Genomic DNA, 17645 nt, shown 5'->3' on the forward strand with positions numbered 1-17645 from the left:
ATCCCTGTACTCAAAGGCCCTGTGACTCCAGCAGATAAAAGGAACATAAACATTTATAAAGAGTTGTACTGCTTTCCCGCCCATTCTCTCATTGAAATCAAGAACATGGGGTCAAGTGGGCTCCTAACAACTGATCTACTGGTGACTCTCACATGCAGACCTAATTTCTGGGACATCAGGGTATGACAGATACTAACTGGGGTGAAGCCTGACATTCTAGATTACTTACAGGCTCCCAGGTGATGATGCTGATGCTAGTCTGGGCACCACACCTTAAACAGCAAGGTTCTACAGCCCCACAGCGTTGTATCATACCCAAAACATCCTACATTGATTCAATACTATTATCTTATGAAAAATTCCTATGCAAATTTCCTCCACTTTTCTGAAAATTTTCTTCTTTTTTTAAAAAAAATTTTGATCCAGGATCCAGTCAAGGATGACACGTTACATTGGGTAGATTTTCACTTCTCAGTCTCCTTTCATCTAGAATAATCCCCATGGCGTGTGCGTGTGTGTGTGTGTGTGTGTGTGTGTGTGTGTCTTAAATGGCACTGACATTTCCAAAGAGTCCAGGCTTGTTGCTTTGTAGACTGTACCATGGCCTGAATTTGTCTGATGTTTCTTCATGAATGTTCTTGTTGTTAAGTGCCACCAAGTCACTTCCGACTCATAGCGACCCCATGCACAACAGAACGAACCACCACTGCCCGGTCCTGAGCCATCTTTACAATCATTGTTATGCTTGAGCCCATTTTTGCAGCCACTGTGTCAAACCACCTCATTGAGGGTCTTCTTCTTTTCTGCTGACCCTGTACTCTGCCAAACATGATGTCCTTCTCCAGGGACTGATCCCTCCTGACAACATGTCCAAAGTATGTAAGACGCAGTCCCGCCATCCTTGCCTCTAAGGAGCATTCTGGATGCACTTCTTCCAAGACAGATTTATTTGTTCTTCTGGCAGTCCATGGTATATTCAATATTCTTTGCCAACACCACAATTCAAAGGCATCAACTCTTCTTTGGTGTTCCTTATTCTTTGTCCAGCTTTCACATGCATATGATGTGATTGAAAATACCATGGCTTGGGTCAGGCGCACCTTAGTCTTTAAGGTGACATCTTTGCTCTTCAACACTTTAAAGACGTCCTTTGCAGCAGATTTGCCCAATGCAATGTGTCTTTTGATTTCTTGACCGCTGCTTCCATAATTGTTGATTGTGGATCCAAGTAAAATGAAATCCTTGACAACTTCAATCTTTCCTCCGCTTATCATGATGTTGCTCATTGGTCCAGTGTCTCTTCTTTCCTTCCTGTCTTTTCAGTGACCTCTTGCTTTCTTCATGGATGATGTTCTTGATGTCATTCCACAACTCGTCTGGTCTTCGGTCACTAGTGTTCAATGCATCAAATCTCTTCTCAAGATAGTCTCTAAATTCAGGTGGGATATACTCAAGGTCATATTTTGGCTCTCGTGGACTTGCTCTGATTTTCTTCAGTTTCAGCTTGAACTTGCATATGAGCAATTGATGGTCTGTTCCACCGTCGGCCCCCGGCCTTGTTCTGACTGATGATATTGAGCTTTTCCATTGTCTCTTTCCACAGATGTAGTCAATTTGATTTCTGTGTGTTCCATCTGGCAAGGTCCATGTGTATAGTTGTCATTTGCAATGAAGAAGTTGTTGGTGTTGCAAAATTCTATCATTCGATCTCCAGCATTGTTTCTATCACCAAGGCCATATTTTCCAACTACTGATCCTTCTTCTTTGTTTCTAACTTTCGCATTCCAATCGCCAGTAACTATCAATGCATCTTGATCTCTCCCCGTAGCAGGCAGAATTAATATTGCCAAACAATCTGAACTCACTTTGTGCTATCAGCCCCCTCTAAACACACTGATCACCTTTCAGTGCCCCTAGCCCATCAGGCCCTTCCCCATATTAGGGCCTTTGTACATGTCTCTCTACCTGGAACTCTTTTTTTTTTTTTTTTTTTGGTGAAAATATACACAACAAAACATGTACCACTTCAACAATTTCTACATGTACAATTCAATGACATTCATTATATTCTTCCAGTTGTGCCGCCTTTCTTGACAACCTTTTCCAAACTATTTCACCATCATTAACACAAACTCACTGCCCCCCTAAGCTTCTCATATAACCTTTCAAGTTCCTGTTGTCAATTTGATCACATTTAGATGGTATTTTTTAAGAGTATAATACTTAATACAGACATTCTTTTATAAATAGACTAAATTATTATTTAGACACATATCTGTTAGTTTGTCATACTGTGGTGGCTTGCATGTTGCTGTGATACTGGAAGCTTTGCCACTGGTATTTCAAGTACCAGCAGGGTCAAGTTTGGTAGACAGATTTCAGCAGAGCTTCCAGACTAAGACAGATGAGGAAGAAGGACCTGGTAGTCTACTTCTGAAAAAACTGGCCAGTGAAAACTTCATGAATAGCAGCAGAACGCTGTCTGATATAGTGCCGGAAGATGAGCCTCTCAGGTTGGAAGGCACTCAAAATACGACTGGGGAAGAGCTGTCTCCTCAAAGTAGAGTCGACCTTAATGATGTGGATGAAGACAAGCTTTCAGGACCTTAATTTGCTGATGTGGCACAACTCAAAATGAGAAGAAACAGCTGCAAAATACATTAATAATCAGAACATGGAATTTATGAAGTATGAATCTAGGAAAATTGGAAGTCATCAAAAATGAAATAGAATGCATAAAGATTGATATCCTACAACTGGACCGGACCAAAAGCAAAGAAGTTTCCAGGATAAACTGAATGCTTTGAAGGTCAGCGGAGCAAGGGCGGGGGTTTAGAGACTATGGCTTAAGGGGACTTCTAAGTCAATTGGCAAAATAAACTCTATTATGAAAACATTCTGCATCCCACTTTGAAGTGTGGCATCTGGGGTCTTAAATGCTAACAAGCGGTCATCTAAGATGCATCGATAGGTCTCAACCCACCTGGATCAAAGGAAAATGAAGAACACCAAGGTCACACGATAACTATGAGCCCAAAAGACAGAAAGGGCCACATGAACCAGAGACTTACATCATCCTGAGACCAGAAGAACTAGATGGTGCCCGGCCACAACTGATGACTGCCCTGACAGGGACACAACAGAGAACCCCTGAGGGAGCAGAAGAACAGTGGGATGCAGACCCCAAATTCTCATAAAAAGACCAGACTTAATGGTCTGACTGAGACTAGAAGAATCCCGGTGGTCATGGTCCCCAAACCTTCTGTTGGTCCAGGACAGGAACCATTCCCGAAGACAACTCATCAGACATGGAAGGGACTGGGCAACGGGTTGGAGAGAGATGCTGATGAAGAGTGAGCTACTTGTATCAGGTAGACACTTGAGACTGTGTTGGCATCTCCTGTCTGGAGGGGAGATGGGAGGGTTAGAAATTGGCAAAACCGTCACAAAAGGAGAGACTGGAAGGAGGGAGCGGGCTGACTCATTAGGGGGAGAGTAAGTGGGAGTATGGAATCAGGTGTATATAAGCTGATATGTGACAGACTGACTTGATTTGTAAACTTTCACTTAAGGCACAATAAAAATTATTTTAAAAAAAGATTGATATCTAGGTATTTGTGAGCTGAAATGGACTGGTATTGGCCATTTTGAATTAGACAATCAAATGCACTACTATAATGACAAATTCAAGAGGAACGGCATCGCATTCATCAACAAGAAGAACATTTCAAGATCCATCCTGAAGTACAATGCTGTCAGGGATAGGATAATATCCATACACCTACAAGACGACCAATTAATACAAGTATTATTCAAATTTACGCACCAACCACTAATGCCAAAGATGAGGAAATTGAAGATTTTACCAACTTCTACAGTCTGAAATTGATCAAACATGCAATCAAGATGCATTGATAATTACTGGTGATTGGAATTCGAAAGTTGGAAGCAACGAAGACAGATCGGTAGTTGGAAAATATGGCCTTGGTGATAGAAATGACGCTGGAGATCACATGATAAGACTTTTGCAAGACCAACAACTTTGTGACCCTAATACACTGAACCATGTTTTCTCCTTTTCAAAACGGGCAATTGAGAGGTTGACATAATTAATGCCATAATGATACTCTAAGTAGCCTATAAGTTCTTTTTGCTTGGTATTTTGTACACTCTCAGTGTCCTTTTTTTATTACACCAGTTCCGCTGGTCTCTTTACAAAGGGGTGTGGGGCCTTCTTGGCTCTTGCTGCCTTGATCTCCCTTCTTTTCTTTGATGTCTTGGGGGATGGCCTTCACCCTGCAAGGCAGTAGCTAGGAAGGCTGCCTGGCACTTTCGATCTGTAACCTTCTTTTTTTCTTGCTCCTTATCTCAGTTAGAGTCCAGATGTCTGGGATGCATATCTTTAGTCTAATAAAGAGTTTCTTGTAATCGTCTTGTGATGTATACTCATCTGACCATCTGTGGGCTACCTGCCTGAAGACACTATTTAACCCTTGCAAAAATGATATATAAGCTCTGATGCAGAAATTATCTTTCAGGACTCCATGAAGACAGACAACGTTGCTGTCAGGCTTCCTGTTGGTCTCACCTCCTAGTAAACTTTCTGTCTCTTTCTGACTTGGAATACCTTTCATTGGCTTGACTGCTCCAGGGCATGGGCCCTAATCGGGCCAACAGCTTCTTCACTGCAAACACCTTTTTTCAACTATGTAAACGGTGACTATACATATGGACCTTGCCAGATGGAAAACACAGGAATCAAATCAACTACATCTGTGGAAAGAGATGATGGAAAAGCTCAATATCATCAGTCATAACACAACCAGGGAACGACTGTGGAACAGATCATCAATTGCTCATATGCAAGTTCAAGTTGAAGCTGAAGGAAATTAAAACAAGTCCAGGACAGCCAAAATATGACCTTGAGTATTCCCACCTGAATTTAGAGACCATCTGAAGAACAGATTTGATGCACTGAACACTAATGACTGAAGACCAGATAAGCTGTGGGAAGCCATAAAGAACATCATACATGAAGAAAGCAAAAGGTCATTAAAAAGATGGGAAAGAAAGAAAAGACCAAAATGAACTTCAGAAGAGACTCTGAAACTTGCTCTCGAACACAGAGTAGCTAAAGCGAATGGAAAAAATGAGGAAGTAAAAGAACTGAATAGAAGATTTCAAAGGGCAGCTCGAGAAGACAAAGTAAAATATTATAACGAAATGTGCAAAGACCTGGAGTTGGAAAACCAACAGGCAAGAACACACTTGGCATTTCTCAAGCTGGAAGAACTGAAGAAAAAATTCAAGCCTGGAGTTGTAATTTTGAAGGATTCTATGGGCAAAATATTGAATGACACAGGAAACATCAAAAGCAGATGGAAGGAATACACAGAGTCACTGTACCAAAAGAACTAGTTGACGTTCAACCATTTCAGGAGGTAGCATATGATCAAGAACCGATAGCATTGAAGGGAGAAGTCCAAGCAGCACTGAAGACGTTGGCAAAAAACAAGGCTCCAGGAATTGACAGAATACCAATTGACATGTTTCAACAGCACTGGAAGTGCTCACTCTTCTATGCCAAGGAATTTAGAAGACAGCTACCTGGTCAATCAACTGGAAGAGAGCCGCATTTGTGCTCATTCTAAAGAAAGGTGATTAAACCGAATGCGGAAATTATCAAACAATATCATTAACACCACACACAAGTAAAATTTTGCTGGAGATCATTCAAAAGCAGTTGCAGCAGTACATCAACAGGGAACCGCCAGAAGTTCAAGCCATATTCAGAAGAGGATGTGGATCAAGGAATATCATAGCTGATGTCAGATGGATCTTGGCTGAGAGCAAAGAATACCACAAAGATGTTTACCTGTGTTTTATTGACTATGTAAAGGCATTCAACTGTGTGAATCATAACAAATTATGGATAACATTGGGAAGAATGGAAATTCCAGAACACTCAATTGTGCTCATGAGGAACCTGTACATAGATCAAAAGGCAGTTGTTCGAACAGACCAAGTGGATACTGCATGGTTTAAAGTCAGGAAAGGTGTGCATCAGGGTTGTATCTTCTCACCATGCCTATTCAATCTGTACGCTGAGCAAATAAACAGAGAAGCTGGACTATATGAAGAAAAACACGGCATCAGGATTGCAGAAAGACTCATTAACAATCTGCAATATGCAGATGACACAGCCTTGCTTGCTGAAAGTGAAGAGGACTTGAAGCATTTACATGAAGATCAAAAACTACAGCCTTCAGTATGGATTACACATCAACATAAAACAAAAATCCTCACAACTGTACCAATAAGCAACATCACAATGAACCGAGAAAAGATTGAAGTTGTGAAGGATTTCATTTTACTTGGATCCACAATCAACACCCATGGAAGCAGCAGTCAAGAAATCAAAAGACACATTGCATTGGGCAAATCTGCTGCAAAAGACGTCTTTAAGTGTTCAAAAGCAAAGATGTCACTTTGAGGACTAAGGTGTGCCTGACCGAAGCCATGATATTTTCAAACATGCATGGAAAGCTGGACAATGAATAAGGAAGACCAGGGAAGAATTGATGCCTTTGAATTACGGTGTTGGCGAAGAATATTGAATATGCCATGGACTGCCAACAGAACGAACGAATCTGTCTTGGAAGAAATAAAGCCAGAATGCTCCTTAGAAGCAAGGAAGGCAGCCTGGGATGAAGGATGCTGACGGGGTCTTGGGGATTGGGCCCTCAGGTCTCCCTCCAGGCAGATACCCGCGGCAGTGTTCCACTGTTCCTTTCTCTACCACTAGCAGGTTGTTTAGGAGTCCCCGGGGGGGCAAATAGTTAATTGCTAACTACAAACCAAAAGGTTGGCAGCTTGAGCCCACCCAGAAGTACCTCGGAAGAAAGCCTGGAGACCTGCTTCCAAAAGGTCACAGCCTTGAAAACCTTATAGCGGCAGTTCCACTCTGCAACACCTGGAGTGGCCATCAGTCAAAAGCATTCCACCACAACAGCTTTGGTTTTGGTTTTGGTTTTGGTTTTAGCTGGTTGCTTAGCAGCCAGCCGCGCCCCACCCCTCCGCCGCCACTAGGGGGCGAGTGGGCGGGGTAACGTAGGCGTGCGCGCGCGCGTGTGAGTGCGTGGACGCCTGCGCAGCACGGGCCGGCGATGTTTACGTCACTTCCTGTTTCTTTAGGGGAACGTGGCTTTCCCTGCAGCGCCTGTTTCCTGCTTTGCGTCTGTGTTCCAGGTCCCGTAGCTGGAGTCGTACCCTGAGCAAACCCTCGCCATGGACTCAGCCCTCCCCGACCCGCATAACGGCAGCGCCGAGGCAGGCAGCCCGACCAACGGCACGACGAGGCCGCCGTCCACGCCTGAGGGCATCGCGCTGGCCTATGGCAGCCTCCTGCTCATGGCGCTGCTGCCCATCTTCTTCGGCGCCCTGCGCTCAGTGCGCTGCGCACACGGCAAGGTAGGGTCAGCGGCAAAACTGGGCGGCTTCCCACCCATCATCCCGGGGCTGACATGGACCCTCCCCCTGCCCACCGTAGACAGGACAGGCACCTCTCCTCCCCGAACACTGGCTGTTCCCGGCATTGATCATCATCGGCTCACCCTCCCGGGTCCGCATCCCGGGCTGAATTTTGATCCCTAGCATCTGGGCACCAACCCCCGAACTGACATCTTCCCCGCCCGGACCCAAATCCACCTCTTTCTCCGTGCTCCATGCCCGTGGCTGGCATCACTGTCAGCTGACCCTCACACTGGGATTCGGGATTCTAAACTTCCTGGACCCAGCCAGACCTGCCCCATCCCGGACTCTGGGTCCCGGATCTGTAACTGATGAGGCACTGGCCCCATTGAGCTCCTGAATGGTACAATCCCTTGTCATCCCTCAGTTAGGAACGCTGCCTCGCTCCACCGCAGGGCCAGCTCTGACATCCAGACCCAGCTGAAACTGTGACTTCTGTGTAGCTGACCTGGTGTGTGCTGTCCCAGAGCCCTCACATCAGGCACTTATCTTTGCCTCAAAAAAATAAAATTAAATTAACCCAGGGATATAGCTGCAGCTGTCTCCCAGGTTTTCACAACACCTTCTGGAACCAGTTCCAGTCAGCCAGCCCCTCAGAACCTGACACCTTTGTGCCTCTTTTTAACCAGGCATAAACCCCTTTTTCTGCTGGTTTCTCTCTCCAGTTACTACCCAATCTTGGACCTGCATCTTGTCCCAGCCTGAGCCCAAACGCTGTTACTACCCAAGCCCCTGACTTTGCCTCCGAGTGATTCTTCTCCCCATCCCATCTAAGAAAATCCCTTTGCTAAATTAGGCCTAGCTGCTGTTGACCTCTCCTGTGAGACTGGGCCAGACCCCATCTCTGGCCTTCCTCGTCGTCTGTCCCATTGCACACCTAAGAAGACTTCAGCACCTCCACCCTTTGCCTCCTCTGCTTCTGCCCTATATGAAGGTCTCTGTACCCATTGCACCAGTGGCTTCCCACTTCCTGGCATCTTCTCTTCCCCACTGCTCCTCCCCCACCCAGACCTGCAGACCCAAGCGGAAGCTGTCTCACGCAAAGAGGACAGGCCCACAAAACAGCTGCCACTTTTAAAACTCTTCAAGCCCGGGTTCTCAAAACAGTACTTAGTTTGAGCAATGACCAAGGCCTGCCTCCATCCTTCCCCAAGAGCAGAGGACTTGCTGCTGGCTTGCTCGATGGTCAGAAGCAAAGAAGAGTAGTTAGGCGGGGCTTAGGGTCAGAGGTGACCCTGTTCTCCTTTCTATTCTGCCCCTTCTAAGTAGGGTTCAAGTGACCTTAAGCCTCCCTACCATGCCTGTAGGGCAGACACTTCCAGCAGGGAGAAGTTCTGAAATAGACCAGCACAGAAGAGGTGATGGGCAGCATGGCATAAGGCAAGGGTAGCTTGATCAGAGTGGCTGTCAGAACTAACTCTCTTTGGCACCTTCTGCACATGCGTTAGGAATCTCTTCAGAAAACACCTTCCAGACAGCAGAATCCCCTAAACACCTACTATTGTCTTTGCTGGGGGAATGTTTCTGTGAAGACAAATGTACCAGAGCCCTGTCACCTAGGAATTCAGGGGTCTGGATGAGGGAGGAATAACTAGATCTGTGATAATATAAGTAGTACAAGTCGTGCTTGGAGTTGAGGGAGCAGGATTGCACATCTGGGCAAAGCAGGAGGCTTTGTGTTGGAGGTAAGCTTGACCTTGAAGTAGAGGAAACCAGTAAGCAGAGTTGCGGAGGCAAGAAGATGCAAGGCAGATCAGGAGCTAGTGGAAGGCCTGGTGTCGCTGGAACAGAGGGTATGATAGACGAGAGCTTTAGATCCACTGTAGGCCCAAATAATTCCCCACATGTTTCCTGGCAGGGTTGGAAGGCTGCGCACGATGTTATGTACTCTCAGTAGCCTCCCCCACCAGTAACCATGATGCTGACTTTAAACTTAACAAAGCACTTTATCATCCTTTTTGATGCTTGTACCACTGAGTGTGGTAGGCAGAGCCAGTTCTGTTGTCCCCATTATATAGCAGAAGAAACTGAGTCAAATAACTTCTGAGATCACACTGCCAGGTAGGAGCAGAACCAAGTGTGCCTAGTCCAGGGCTCTGTCCTTGATACCAGGTACCTCTAAAGACCCACACAGTGGCATTTTGGCCTAGGGAAAGGACAGGCCAAATGACTCTTTCTGCTCTCAAATTTCCTTGGTCATTTGGCAAGGAAAGGGAAAAGTTAATGTGGGGTTCTGGAGATTTCCCAATATTATTAGACCACAAACTGAGAAGGAGCATGTGGGGGCAGAATTCTTCCTGGGACCAAGAAGCCACACATCCCTAACAGGCCGCTTGTGGGGGGAAGGGGTGAAATCATGAGGAGGAGAAGGTGGAACATCCAGAAGTACCTTGGGAAGAAATAGCCTTGGGAGAAGCAGCCTTAGAGCAGTGCCTTTCCTGCCAGAGACCTACATCTCTCAGTATCTCGGGGAGAGTAGAGGAAACTGTCTTGTTCACTGAATCCCTGCCCGAGCCATAGCTACCCGTCAAGTTGGTATAGAGTCCCTTGGCCTGTAACTCAAAGGAACCACTCAGCCAACAGGACTGGATGCCTGCTCTGTGCCAGCTCCGGGCTGGGTACCAGCGGTGCAGGGACAAAAAAGGCCGAGTCCTGCCCTCCCAGAGCTCACAGTCACCAAGGAGAAACAGACAAGTGACCAGCCAACTAGGCTGAATACTGATACACTCCTGGAGGAGGCAGCAATTGTCTCTGCAGGGATGGGTGAGACCTCAGCAAGCAGAACAGGAAGAGAGGGAGGCATGGGACCCCAAGGGGTGTCAAGGAGTAGTGTGACATGAGCCCAGTACAGGGGCTTGGATGTCAGAGACAAGGAGATGCTCAGGAGCCTAGGGCCTTTCTAAGGAGCAGAATCCTGACAGCAAGGCCACAGTTAACCTTTGTAATTACAAAGATACCCTTGTAAAAAATTGAATAATGCAGACATGTAAAGGAAAAGCTTCAGGACTACTCATTAGAAGTAACCCAATTTGTGTTTGTTGTGTAACCTTCCGCAGTTTGTTTCTATATACAAACTACATATCTGCCTGTGTACGTATACGTACGTACTTCTATTTTTGTAAAAGTTTATATACGCGTGCACTTTCTACTGTTGTAAGAGCATATATATCTATGCACGTGGGCTTATATAGTACATACATGGCTCTGCAGTGTGATTTTTCCCCCTTTAACAATAAATCTTGGTCATTTTTCTGTGTTGGTACCTATAGATCTCCCTCATTCTTCGGTGGCAGGGAGGGTAGGCAACACATGCCCACGGTGCAGAATTCAGAAGGCACAAAGGTGCGCAGTGATAGCCTCCCACCCGCCCCAGCTGCCCACTTGCCGTCCCCAGAGGCAGCCCCTGTTCCCTCTTTTTCAGATCTGCATCTAGAGAGATTCAGTGCCTGTTATACAAATAAATCCCAGTTGGCGTCAAGTCAGCAGTGACTCGTGGCGACCCCGTGTGTGTCAAAGTAGAACTGTGCTCCACAGGGTTCTCACTGGCTGGATTTTTCTAAAGCAGATCACTAGGCCTTTTCCAAGGCGCCTCTGGGTGGACTCAAACTTCCATCCTTTCACTTAGCAGCCAAGTGCGTTAACTGTTTGCACCACCGAAATAATTAAGCGTGTGCTTTCCCGCTTTCTTGTTACAGAACTCTTTGTTTTGTTATATATCCATCCTTTTTTGCACCTTGCCTTTTCACTTAAGTGTTGGAGAGCGGGTCCCATTAGTACGTGCCGAGTTTCCGTGTCCTTTGCAACAGCTCTATGCTATCCCCCACCCCCTTCTTTGTTTCCAGCGGTGGTTCTCAAAGTGTGTCCCTGGGCAGCAGCCGCGGCAATGTCACCGGGGAGCTTGTTAGAAACGCGAACTCTGAATCCGAAACTCTGGGGGTGGGCCCAGCAATGTGCGTTTTAACCAGCCCCCGAGGCGTGTGCTCGGGTTGAGGAATCGCTGCTTTGGAGTCCTCCACCGGTCACTGAGGCTGTTTCAGGTTTTTGCTGCCACAGACTATGCTGAAACGAATGTCCTTACACGCTTGTTATTTCACACTTGTCTGTATTTGTAGGGTAAATTCCGTGAACTAGATTGGCTGGGTCAAAGGCTATGTGCATTTTGGATTTAGATAAATTTTACCAAACTCCCCACCATAGAGGTTGTATGCATTTACACTCTCACCAGCAAAGACCTCGGTTCCTGTTTACCAGCCACGTAGTAGTCCATTCTCCAGACGTATTTAAGCAGGCGTGAGATGCCATCAGGTATAGGCTTTAGAAGGGCTCCCTGAAGGGTAGGTGATAGGCCCGTAGGAGAACAGCAGGGAGGCTGGTGCAGACGTGGCGGGCGGGGGGGTACGGGGCAAAGGACCCAGGGAGAAGAGGCTCAAGCGGTTTATGAAGCAGAATCATGGAGAGTTGAGTGAGTGAATATGGTGATGAGGGGAGGAGACCCTGGGGTCTCCAGCTGGGGCGACAGAGTTCACAGGAGGATTTGTAAATTGCACATCATTTCTAGGGCATGGCCTGGAAGCAGGACTCCCAGAGCTTAAGCTGAGCCAGTGGCTTGAAGCTAGGCATCTGTCTTCCCTGACTGCTTTTGCTTCCACCCTGATAACTGAATATCCAGAAAGTCTTTGGAAGCTAAATTTATTTTTTCTGTTTGTGTCAGCCCTCCTCCCCCTCCCCCAATTATGTTTTGTGTTTCAGGAGCTATTGCATTTAAGGCAGTTCTCCTCTGTCCTGTAGGGTCGCTGTGAGTCAGAATCAGCTCGACGGCAACATGTTTGTTTTTTGTTTTTTTGGAGTTGTATTAGGGCGTCTGGTTAAAAAATCCAAATTGAATTGGTAGAGAATCCTAACTCAATTTGTGCCTTCAGTAGAAGTTTCCAGATGGGTAAGGTGTAGGTTAGAGAATAGTAGCCAAGAGTCTGGGCTCTGGAATTAGACTACCTCAGCTTGAACCCTGGTTCTGCCACGTACCAACTGTGTGACCTCAGGCAAGCTATTTCACCTCTCTTCATCTGTAAAATGGAACTATTACAAGTACCTACTTCATGGGGTTTTTATGAGGGTAGAATCATGTAAAGCACCTAGAATGGTGCCTGGCCCATAGAAAACTCTCACTAAATGTTTTCATTATTATTTATTGTCAGTCAGATTTCAAAAGTCTCCTGTTCTGACTCAACATTGCAGCGCTGGATATTTATAATAGTCACCCACAGAGGAGACCAGAGTCCTCTGGTGGGACATCTGTCCAACCTTAGATTGGCATCTAAGAACAAGTTCTCCTCCTGCCCAGGGCACTAGGCTGGACTGAAAGGAGTATGTGGAAATGAGCCCTAACACTGGTTTGTCAGGAAACCGCTCATGTCGTGCGTGCATTAACGCCCTGGCGCCTCTGCATGTGCGGCTCCCCTGCCTGGTGTGCATCTCCCTTCCTGGTACACAGCAGATCCTCATCCTCAACTCAGTACGCGCTTGTCTGGGTGTTACTCTCTCCCACTTCAGGCCCCGTGCTTGACCTTCAGGGCCTTGCTTAGGTGGCATGTGCTTTAGTGCCACTGACATTCCCTCACTTCCCTGCAAAAGTGCAGGTAGTCCTGACTTACAACGTATTCGAGTACAGTGAACCACAGTTATGACCATCTGTGTTTTGTTTCGTTTGTTTATTGTGCATTTTACCATTAGTAATATGTACTGCATACAATGTTGCAGCATGTAATTTGCTGATGTCATGCTCAGATATTCACTCACAGATGTTCAATGTCTTGATTTATAAAGATACTGATAATAAAAGGCAATAATGATGAGAACTGCACCCAGCTGCTCTGACAGGGATCACAATAGAGGATCCCAGACAGAGCTGGAGAAAAATGTGGAACGAAATTCTAACTCACGGAAAAGACCAGACTTACTGGTCTGAGAGAGACTGGAGAGACCCAAAGAGCGTGGCCCCAGGACACCCTTCTAACTCAGTAATGAAGTCACTCCTGAGGCTCACCCTTCAGCCAAAGATTAGATAGGCCCATAAAACCAAACAAGGCTAAATGGGCACACCAGTCCAGGGGCAGCAGCTGCCATTCGGGGCTCATACTGTGTATCACATCAGTATGCATGTCTGTTTGTCACGTGTCACTGTATTGTAATAGGTTGTTTACACATAAAGGTCCTTGCCTAGCTGCCTGTGAGCTAACTCACTTTTGTTCTCAGTACTGCTACACAGGAAGCGTTTTGAATTTTTGGATGTGATCAGAGGGGATGAGGAGCTTGCCTGAGTCCTACAGCACATTGCTGCCAAAAGCAGAAACCAAGACCTAGGAGAGAAGAGGGAAGGAAGAATACCCGGCTCTCAGTATGCTCACCCACCCACCCCTATGTCTTCACAGAGCTGCTGGAGAGTGACTCACACAGAGTTGCCAACTGGGGCCGGGGAGGGGGAGCCGCCTTCCAGGCCTGGACTGGGGCCACCTCAGCCGTATGGATTGGGGTTTGGTTCAGGGCCTCTGCCTGACAATCACAGTCCCTTGAAGTTAACAGCACTTTACAGTTTGCCAGGCTTCTGCACATCCTGTATCTCTTTTGGTTTGAGCCCATTGGATCTTTTAGAGGTGAGTAAGGCTATGGGGTCGCTGAGTCAGAATTAACTCGACGGCACTTGGTTTTTTTGTTTTTGTTTTTTTTCAAGGCTAGAGAGTGTCGTCCTGGTTGGCAGATGAGTAAACTGAAGTTCAAAGCAAATATCTTACCCAGTCACCCTGCAAGCCGTCAACAGAGCAACGAATAACCTTGAATATACTATTGTTACGTGCCGTCGAGTCAATTCCGACTCATACTAGCCCCATGCGACAGAGTGGAATTGCCCCATAGGGTTTCCTAGACTAATTTTTAGGGAATAGATCTCCAGGTCTTTCTCCTCCAGAGCTGCTGGTTGGGTTCTAACAACCAGCCTTGCAGGTAGCAGCCAGGTGTTTAACCACGGTGCCACCCAGCCCTCCTTACCCTCGAATATACTTCGCATTAATCATTTGGCACACGTACAAATGTCGCTATGAGTCGGAATCGACTCAGCGGTGCTGGGTTTTTATGAATGAATCGGTAGAAAAACTCCCAGAGATGAAACTGCTTGGCCAGACCGTGTGAGTTTGCGGTTTTGACGTTGCTTTCCACGGAAAGACCAATCTGCTGTCCTGTCGGCAGTGTGGGAGACGACCTCTCCCCGCAGCGGCACCGACCTAGTGTGTTATCAAGTATGTGAGGTTTTGCCATTCTGGTAGATGAGAAATGGAATCTCAGCATACTATGAGTGTCTCTTAAGAGTGAGTTTCAACATTTTCCCTATGATTAAGAGCTGTTTGTAGTTCCTGTTCTGTGAATCTTCTGTTTGTATCCTTGGGCGTGTGCAAATTCCAGTTAGGGATTTAAAAAAAAAAAAAAAAAAAAGCTGCAATGAATGGTCAGAGCTCCCATCCTGATACTTTTTCATCCAGGCGCCTTTCCTAATGATATGGTTCAGCTGTGAACGTAGAGGTGGCAGAAGGGGAGAGAAAAAACTCTGGAGTTAGAGGATATAGAAAAAATAAAAGCATAGTTGTTACAAGTAAAGACTACAGACTTCAAAAACAAAAAAAGCCATGACCCAAACAAGCCAAAGGTTATAAATGCGCAGCCTTGGCAGCACGAAAGACAAGCTCTGTCCTGACTTGTATGGTGGTAGTCTGCGTGCCCCCAGAAAATCGTCCCAAAGAGCTTAGGAAACAGATATACGGTAAAAGTAAACACATGCATATAAACACAAAACAGTAAACGTCAGGTAACTATTTTGGATTGGAAACAAAGATAAATTTAATGTTTGAACAATCTGATAGAATAACCATTTGGAAATTGAAAAAAAAAAAAAAATCAGTTGCTGGGGAGTCAACTCCAACTCATGGCGACCCCATATGTGTTAGTAGAACTGTGCTCCATAGGGTTTTCAATGACTGATTTTTTTAAATAGATCGCCAGGCCTTTCTTCTGAGGCGCCTCTGGTGGACTTGAACCGTCAACCTTTTGGTTAGGGTTCAAGTGCGTTAACCGTTTGCACCACTCAGGGACTCCTTATGGTTTGATGCATCCTGCCAGCTTGCACTTCCCGAAAGGCTGGGTCCGTGAGCTGCCACACACGCACAGGACCCCACCTAGTAGCAGTACTCCGTCCACAGATGCTGAATCTGTCTCATGCCATCCAGTCGAAGCACTGTGGCAGTACTGAAAGCCATTTTAATTGTTAAAGTAAATAACAAACGGTAAATAGCACTTTCATGATGGAGCGAACAGTAAATAACAAACTACATAGAAATCAGTGTTCATATTTAAATAACAGTATCATGGTATCTTGGTTATCTAGTGCTACTCTAACAGAAATACCACAAGTGGATGGTTTCAACAAACAGGTGTTTATTCTCTCACAGTCTAGTAGGCTAGAAGTCCAAATTCAGGGCATCAGCTCCAGCTTCCTCTCTGTGTCAGCTCTGGAGGAAGGTCCTTCTCATCAATCTTCCCCTGATTAAGGAACTTCTCAGCACAGGGACCCTGGGTCCAAAGGATGTGCTCTGCTCCCGGCACTGCTTTCTTGGTGGTTTGAGGTCTCCCTGTCTCTCTGCTCCCTTCTCTCTTTTATATCTCAAAGGAGATGGGCTCAAGACACACTCCAATCTTGTAGATTGAGTCCTGCTGCATTAGTATAACTGCCGCTAATCTCACCTCATCAGCATCGTAGAGGCAGGATTTACAACACATAGGAAAATCACATCAGATGACAAAATGGCAGACAATCACACAATACTGGGAATCATGGCCTAGCCAAATTCATGCCTGTATTTTTGGAGGGATACAATTCAATCCATGACACGTGGTGAGAAATCCATGTTCGCTCTTACGTTGCCAGCTTCCCTTCCCCTCCTTTCCCTCTCTCTCCGTGGCTCCTCTTGGCTGGAACAAGGATTTTGCGGGTTGGGGGAGCAGTGTTCTTCAGCACAGAGCTTCCGTATCCACAGCCGTTCTCCAAGAGCAGAGTGCCTGCACTCTTCAGCCCAGGAAGCTCCAGTGAGCCTTGTCTTCTCAGGCCTCGCCACAGGCCATTGAGGCTTAGTCAGCATTGGGCCCCAGGTGATCCCTCTTAGTTCGGTGAGCCCCACCCATTGGCCTCAGGTGTGGTTCTTCGCAAGCCCAGAAAGCCAAATTGTTCACTGCAAAAGGGGTTCCATACCTCACAACCAGTTTGTACTCAAGCCCAGGGTGGGTGAGCATCCCAGTTCCCCACACCTCCTCTTACTGGTGATTTCATGGCCTTGCTGCCCTAGGCTCCCATCTCAGTCCTCTTTTGCAACCTTCCACCCTGGGGCGCTGTAATCTAGTATCTGAACTCACCTAAATTCCTAAGGGGTAAGAATCAGGATCAGCACAAAGCTGGTTCCTGTGAGGTGGAGGCCAGACGCACTTCCACTCTCCAACTTCTTCACCATTTCTGACATCAGCCGTCCCCCCCACAACACTGTCTGCTTCTCTGCTGGGTTCAGTAATTCATTGCATTGGCCACACAGAACTCATAGACCATATTCACAGTTTTGTGGTTTATAAGTGAATTGAGGATCAACTTCATCAGTCAGGACAGCATCCAACCAGGACAGCTCTCAGGCGCTTCTCTTGGCCACGCATGGGCCCTTCTTGGCTGTGCACGTGCCTTCCTCGGTCTTCGCCCTTCCCGCCGTCGGCCCGTCCACCGCTAACTGGCCCACACCTGCCCTCACGAGACAGCTTCCCCCTTGCAGGTTTTTTCCTGTTGGATAAGAGCCAGCTGTGAGCGAAAATATTAGTGAGACTCCACAGATGAATGATGCCGTCTCCCGGGGATGCTGGTGCCTTAACTGATCCAAGGGCACGACAGTGGCAGCATCGCAGGCCTGGGATGAGCCTGTGCCATTGTGGAGAGAACTTCTCATCGGCAGGAGCAGAAGTCTAATCTGGTATTGCAAGGACTTTTATTAGCTACGATTTAAAATAGAATTCAATCTATAGAAGGCAGTGGGGAGTGT

General features: G+C 46.5%; 1 protein-coding gene across 6 annotated transcripts in view; it reads left to right on the plus strand.

Moving 5' to 3' along the window:
* The first annotated feature begins 7181 nt into the window (after positions 1-7181).
* HM13 (histocompatibility minor 13) overlaps positions 7182-17645 on the plus strand; it is a 42680-nt gene continuing 32216 nt past the window's right edge. For 4 of the 6 annotated variants that reach the window (XR_010319240.1, XM_064275926.1, XM_064275924.1 and 1 more), the window contains exon 1: positions 7182-7470. Coding sequence is in view for 4 of the 6 variants with exons in the window: in XM_064275926.1 (XP_064131996.1) it covers positions 7288-7470 (183 nt within the window). In the remaining 2 variants the exon portion in view is untranslated. Of the gene's footprint in view, positions 7471-17404; positions 17577-17645 lie in introns of those variants that run through there. The other 2 variants (XM_064275925.1, XM_064275928.1) reach the window with 2 other exon arrangements.

This window comes from Loxodonta africana, chromosome 24 (genome assembly GCF_030014295.1).
Source record: "Loxodonta africana isolate mLoxAfr1 chromosome 24, mLoxAfr1.hap2, whole genome shotgun sequence".
NCBI classification, from domain to species: domain Eukaryota; kingdom Metazoa; phylum Chordata; class Mammalia; order Proboscidea; family Elephantidae; genus Loxodonta; species Loxodonta africana.